This window comes from Calidris pugnax, unplaced genomic scaffold, assembly GCF_001431845.1.
Source record: "Calidris pugnax isolate Ruff unplaced genomic scaffold, ASM143184v1 scaffold135, whole genome shotgun sequence".
In the NCBI taxonomy this organism is placed as follows: Eukaryota; Metazoa; Chordata; class Aves; order Charadriiformes; family Scolopacidae; genus Calidris; species Calidris pugnax.
In genome coordinates, this window is record NW_015090961.1 from 1,919,097 (window position 1) to 1,925,988 (window position 6,892).

At 62.4% G+C, this 6,892-nt stretch overlaps 1 protein-coding gene across 1 annotated transcript in view; it reads right to left on the reverse strand.

The window, feature by feature from the left end:
- Positions 1–6,482, reverse strand: part of AKNA (AT-hook transcription factor) — a 14,562-nt gene extending 8,080 nt beyond the window's left edge. Inside the window, exons 1-7 of the mRNA XM_014952319.1 lie at positions 6,477–6,482; positions 6,232–6,354; positions 3,925–4,072; positions 2,598–2,939; positions 1,537–2,477; positions 875–949; positions 222–372 (exon numbers count right to left, since the gene is read on the reverse strand). Coding sequence (XP_014807805.1) covers positions 222–372; positions 875–949; positions 1,537–2,477; positions 2,598–2,939; positions 3,925–4,072; positions 6,232–6,354; positions 6,477–6,482 — 1,786 coding nt within the window. The remainder of the gene's footprint in view (positions 1–221; positions 373–874; positions 950–1,536; positions 2,478–2,597; positions 2,940–3,924; positions 4,073–6,231; positions 6,355–6,476) is intronic.
- Positions 6,483–6,892: the final 410 nt, after the last annotated feature.

The following is a 6,892-nucleotide window of genomic DNA, read 5'->3' on the forward strand; positions in this document are numbered from 1 at the left end:
CAGGCTCACCTGGGGGTGGGGGGAGAAGAGAAGGGGGTTGGGGGCGCCCACCCTGCACCCCAACTGCCCACCCTGGACCACCCACCCCCACGGCGAGAAACGAAAGGCCACAGAAAAGCCGTGGGGATGGGGTCTGGGCTGAACAACCCCCCACCCCCCAAAAAAACCAGAGCAGGAGGGTGCTGAGCTGGATGGGGGGGGGGGACACAGTTCAAGCCCACCTGTGCCCACTGGCGATGGTGGCTCCGGGGCCACGCTGAAGGTGGCCGTCCTGGCCCGCGGGATGCTGAGGGCCATCACCCGGCAGCCGGTGCCCAGGGTGCCCACGGCGAGGCTGCGGCTGGGCTGCGGCGGGTCGGCGTACAGGCTCACCTGGGGGTGGGGGGAGAAGAGAAGGGGGTTGGGGGCGCCCACCCTGCACCCCAACTGCCCACCCTGGACCACCCACCCCCACGGGAACCGCCTGTGATGGTGGGGTGATGGTGGGGGGGAAGCACAGCGCAGGAAAGGGGGGTCACACCACCGTCCCTGCCTCAGTTTCCCCACCCGTGCAGCGGTGCAGGGCGGGAGGTGACACGGGGACACGCTTTCCGCCCGCCGTTGGTGACGTCCCCACAGCAGCCGCCCCCGCCATTTTGGGGCTGTTTCGGCACATTGTGGGGAAACCCGTGGGGCGGGGATGGGGGGGGGGCACAGAGGGGCCCCCAGCAGCCTCACCCTCCCCTCTCCCCAGGCTGGGCTTGCTCAACCGCAGGAAGAGGAAGAGGAGGGTCAGGGGAGGAAGATGCTGAGAATAACCTCAGGGAGGGGGGATAGGAGGGGGGAGGAAAGTGGGGAGCAGAGTGGGGTTGTCCCCCCCCCCACCAGCACCCACCCTGGCGCCCAGGCGCAGCTGGTCGATGGTGTTCTCAGCCTCGGCGTACTTGGTCAGCAGCTTGTGGTAGTCATCCTGGGGGGGGACACACAACATATGATGGCACCCAAAGTGGGGATGGGGGCTCAGAGGATGCTCAAGAGGAGGGAAGCATCCCTGTGTGGGGATGCCAGGGCTGGGGGGGGGGCCCATAGAGGGGGGGATGACACCCTGGGGTGCAGAAACCCACCCCCAACTCAAAGCACCCAGCCCATCTAGTGGAGAGGTGACCTCTGTTTCTCTGTGGGGCAGGGGGACAGCCCACCATTCCTCCCAGGGGACAGGAGGGCATCCCAGGGGACAAGCATCCCAGGGGACAAGCATCCCAGGGGTAATGAGCATCAGGGGGGTGAACAAACATCCCAGGGGGGGGACAGGGGACAAGAGCATCCCTGCCTCCAGCCCCAAGTGCCACCCACACCCCTGCCTGGTCCTTCCCTCCAGCCCCAAAATGAGGTGACCACCACCAAACCCTACATCGGTGACACCAGGCTGGCTCACGGGGCTGGTGACACCTCCTTTTTGCCTGCACCCCCTCTTTTTACCCCCCCCCACCTCCATCTACACGGGCGACCCTCCCAGTAAGACCTCTCTGGCTAAACTGGGAAGGAACTGGGAGTTACCTGGAGCTGCTGCACCAGCTGGGTGGCTTGCCTGGGGGACCTGAACTCCTTGGGCAGCCCGGTGGAGGCGGTGGGGGGAGGATGTGGGGGGACCCCCTCCCCGCTGCTCAGCAGCACCTCCCGCACGATTTCGGCGGGGGACTTGAAGCCCAGGGGGCCACCGGTGGTCCTGGGGGGGGCTGGCAGGGCTCGGCCCCGCGGTGGCCGGTAGCTCTGGTCGAACTTCACCCGCGCCTCCACCTTGGAGAGGTCGGGCAGGGGGTGGTTGAGCCGCCCTCGGCCGTACTGGGTGGCATCACCCACGCTGGTGCCCCATCCCGAGGGGTCCTTGCCACCCCCACGCCGCTGCCGGGGGCTGGTGGACCACCACCGATGGCCAGACTTGGGGGGCAGCACCGTAGGCACCGCTTTCTTGGGCACCCGAGACCCCTGCTGGGGTGGAGGGGGGGTCTCAGCACCCCATGGCTCCCCAGTGGGTGCCGAGCCAGGGGTGCTGGGGACCGGCAACCCCTCGGGGACAGGCTTGGTGGTGGTGGCATCACGGAGGTCATCGGTGGAGAGGTTCAGCAGGAGGCTCTGGCTCGGGGTCCAGCTCTCCCCGTGCCCCCCACCGGTGTCCCCGGCCGTGTCCCAGTCCCGGTGTCGGTGGGACGGGGTGGCAGGGCCAGGGCTGGCATCTGACAGCCCCGAGGTGTCCCCACCATCCGTGCTGCAGAGAGCCCGGCCGTCCTGTGACACCCCGGGGCTGCCGCTGGACCCCGAGCCCCACCGTCCCTCGTAGGAGAGCTCGGGGTAGGGGTCCCCATCGCTCTCTGCCCCCCAGGGCCCTTCATCCCCCCTGAAGCTGCCCCGTTCCTCCTCCTCCTCCTCCTCCAGGTCCTGCCGTGGGTGCCAGCCACCCTCCTCTGCCGGGGACCCCTCCTCCAGCTCCTCGCCGTACCCTGCAAAACACCAGTGCTGTGGGGCTGCCACCACCCACATGGTGCCCCCCAACAAGCTCCAGCACCTCCTGGGACACCCAGGACCCCCCCAACAAGGGCAGCAGGGAGGGGAAGACTCACCCCAGGGTGGGCTCCCGGCGTCCTCCCCCAGGCCGATGACCCCATCCTCATCCATCCGCCTTTCGAAGTCGTCTTCTTCCTCCTCCTCCTCCTCCTCCTCCTCTCCCTCCCAGCGCGTCAGCTCTGTTTGTGTCCGGTGCAGCCATGGTGCCGGGCTGGCCATGGCCCGCGGCCACCGCGGCCTTGTCACTTGCGCCGCTTCATGGCCCGGTGGTGGCAGTGATGGTGGTGGTGGTGGTGGCAGCAGCAGCGGCGGCAGTGGGTTGGGGACCTCCTTGTCACAAATGTAGGTCACATCATCATCATCATCATCATTGTCGCCGTCGCCGTGTCCCGGGGGGGCTGGGGGAGAGGGAGGGATGCTCAGTGGGACGCAGCTGGGGGATTCTGCTCAAGGTGTCTCTGTCTGTCCCCCTCTCTGTCCCCACTGCCAGGGCTCCCCATGTCCCTCAGACCCTGGGGACAAAAGCAACCCCCCCCTCACCCACCCAGGATGGGGTGGGGACACCCTCGGGCCACCCCCTACCCTGCGTCCCCCACCACAAAGCCACAGCTGCCACATCCCCCACGGCCACAACAACCCCCAGAGATCCCCAGGGAAAGGAGTCCCCCCCCGGTGCCACCCTAAAAGGCTTTTTTCCCCCACAGGGTGGGCACTGGGGACACCCAGCCCACGCTGGCACCTTCTGGATGTCACCCCAGCCAGGTAGCCAGGGTCTGGAGACCATCAGCTGTGCCATCATGGCACACTGCTGGGGGAGGCAGGACCCCCCCCCGAGGCTCCTCAGGGAAAGGAGTGTCCCCGCCCCCACCCTGGTGTCACCCTAAAAGGCTTTTTTCCCCCCCGGGGTGGGCACTGGGGACACCCAGCGCAGGCTGGCACCCTCTGGATGTTACCCCAGCCAGGTAGCCAGGGTCTGGGGGAGGCAGGACCCCCCCAGAGGCTCCTCTAGCTCCGGGGGGCTGACAGCGAGAGGGATCCCAGCAGAGACCTGGCACACTCGCTGCACTGATGACCCCCCAAAGCAGGAGCTGGCCCTCACCCCGCTCCCAGCAGCAGCTCGAGAGACACCGGATGCCAAAAACCCAACCACGTGGAGCGGGGAGCACAATAAGCCACGGGGGTTTTCCCCCAGCAATGACCCCTCGGCTGGATTTGAGCCCCCCCACACACCTCCCCCAACCCCAATTTTGGCCACGAGGTGCCAGAGGGGGCACCAAGCCCCCAAACTGACAGCTGGTACCAAGAGCACCGTGGTGGCATCACCCCACAGCATCCCCCATCCCACGGCCAGCGTCCCCAGCCCCACGGAGGGGATGCACTCACCCCCCCCCAGCATCATCCCCGTGACCCCCATGGGGGTCCCCGAGGTGGCACCTCCCCCGAGCGCCCCAAAACCTTCCTCTTCCTTCCCTTTGGGGCTTTTGCAGAAGTAGGAACCGATGATGATGATGATGATGCTTTCGGGTGCTTCCTGCAAGTTTGAGGGCGGCCACAAACTTTTTAACCCCATCAAGCCCACACTCCCCGCTCTGGGTTTTTGGTTTTTTTTCATCAAAACCTTTCTTTTTTAATCCCATCTGGGGAGGAAACACCAAAACGACATCAAAATGGGGATCCCTGGGACCACCCACAGCTGCTGCCTCCGAAAGATATGGGGTAAGGGGCTTCCAGGAGGAGCTGCAGCCCCAAAATTCAGCCATACAGCCCCAAAATTCAGCCCGGCGGGCTTTGCCCATATCCCAGATTTCCAAGGTGGGGGGGGGTCCGCCTGGTGCCCACCCCAAGATGCCCTTAGGGATGTCACGGCTCATCCTGGCACGTTTGCAGGCGGGCAATTAACTCAGCTCGTTAACACATAATTAGCAGCACGTGGAGGGGGAGAGCTTGCCAACGAACCCATGTGGGATGGGTGTACGTAGCTGGGGGTGGGGAGGGGGGTGCTGCAGTGATTTTTGGGGTGCTTGGGGGATGAGCAGGAAAACTGTGGTACCCAGGTTCTCCGGGAAAAGTGGTCCCAGTCTCAAATTGGCAAAATTCCCCACCTTAAATCTTGCTATAAGTGGGTTTTTTGGGGGGTTAAGCTGGCATCAAGGTCCTTGGGCATCATCCTTGCACCACCATCCTCAGTCCCAGCCCTGGGGGGATGAGGGGGGGGTTGATGGGCCAAGGAGCAAACCCCAAAGTATCCTTTAGGGTTTTGGAAACCTCCCGGGGAGTTTGCAGGAGGATTTTCCCCGTCAAAATGGCCAAGTGGCTCCTCTTTCTGCACCTGGAGATGCTCCAGAGCTTCTCCCACCTCCGTGATGGGGAGGATGGGGTTGCCCAAGGGGATGCTTCAAGGCTCTGCTGCTTCTCAACGTGGCTGGAGAGAGATTTTGGGCTTTAGCCCCCTCCCCAAAGCGGGGTGAGCCTTGGCCTGGAGAAGCAACACAACAAAGTGCCTCCAGATCCTCCTGGAACCCCCCCGAAGAGATGAGGAGCCCCAAAAAGGTTGGGGAGGGGGATGTGTGTTCCAGCAGGTGGGTGAAATGAATTTGTGGGTCCTCTTGTCTCAGGGCAAAGAGGGTTAAAACATTTCCCACCCTCATTTTTGGCAGCCCAGTGCCCGGATATATTTTTTATTTTTTTTTTTTTTTTTTAAATCTTGCTCTTTGAAAGCTGGGATTTCGCAAAAAGGGCCATTTGAGGAAAAGGAAATCTAAAAACCTCAGCTAGAAAACACCTCAAACCCCTCAAACCCCCTCACCTGAGACCCAAAAACCTGCCTGAGATCCGTGGTGACACTGTGTCCCCTCCCCCAGGGCTTGTGCCCGGGAGGGGGGATAAAGCCCCCCCCCTGCATCCCAGACGGGCACGTTCGTGCCCGTCTGGGATGCAGGGGGGGGGCTTTATCCCCCCTCCCGGGCACAAGCCCTGGGGGAGGGGACACAGTGTCACCACGGATCTCAGGCAGGTTTTTGGGTCTCAGGTGAGGGGGTTTGAGGGGTTTGAGGTGTTTTCTAGCTGAGGTTTTTAGATTTCCTTTTCCTCAAATGGCCCTTTTTGCGAAATCCCAGCTTTCAAAGAGCAAGATTTAAAAAAAAATATATATAATAAAAAATATATCCGGGCACTGGGCTGCCAAAAATGAGGGTGGGAAATGTTTTAACCCTCTTTGCCCTGAATATTTGGGGAAGAAGGGATGAATTTGGTTTCCCTCCTGCTCTGAAGAACTTGAATTTTGCCCCAAGTAAACAGCGGGGAGACAGATCCCCATGGTTCAGTTCCCCACTTCATCATCCTCCCCCCTCCCCACCCCCCAATCTTTTATCTGAGAAGATAAAAAAAGGGAGTTTCCAGACATCTGGAGACATCAGCCAAGCTTCCTGGGGGCTGCTCAAACCCTCCTGTGAAATGTCTGCAGTAAATCCTTCGATGTGATTTATGGAATGGGATCATCCACGGGACACAAATGCAAACCCCCCACCCCCAGCAGAGTGATGGGTCTGATGTCTGGGGAAATACAAGGCCCTAGAGGGGGGAAATAACACCTCCCAAATCCCCACGTGGCTCCGAAGGGACTTTCCTGATGCCCAGGGAGGAGAAGGAGGGGATGTGCGCTGAGTTGTGCCCGTTCTCAGCCTGCCCTACCTGGATGGTGACGATGCGGGGCAGCGGCTGCCGCGTGTTGGCTCCCCCCTCGATGGCGATCCCCAAGGTGGGCGCGCTCTTGGACACTCGGATCAGGCAGGAGGTGGGCTCCAGGAGCCCTGGCTGTGGGGAGAGAGGGCAGCGATGCCAAGGGAGCCCGGGCACCCTCTCCCTGTCATGGTCCCTCAGCTCAGAGCCCCACGGGAGAGGGATGGACACGCTGCTGGCAATTCCTGACTCCTGACATCCATGATCCCAACGGTGTCGGGGTCTGGAAGGGCTTGGGGAAGAGTGGAGCAGCCCTCCCACTGCTTGCCCACACACCTCAACCTTGCCACCATCAGAAAGCCTCCAATTTACTTCTGATTCCTGATGCCACCTTCCCTTCTGGGCGATTGGTGACTTCACCCATGGGACACTGTGCCCCACGGATGTCCCCTTGGAGCCAGGAACTCTGCCATGTGCTGGGGGAGCTGGGGGTGTTCAGCCTGGAGAAAAGGAGGCTGAGAACCGGACAAAACCCTCCCCAAATCCTCCGTCCCCGGGCTGGGGAGGAACCGCCGCAATAAGAAAAGTTTATGACAAGTTTCTTGGGGGGAGGAGGAGGGGGGGAAAACACGCCGCGAAGGCGGTGGCGACGTGGGGTGGGGACGGCGCGGGG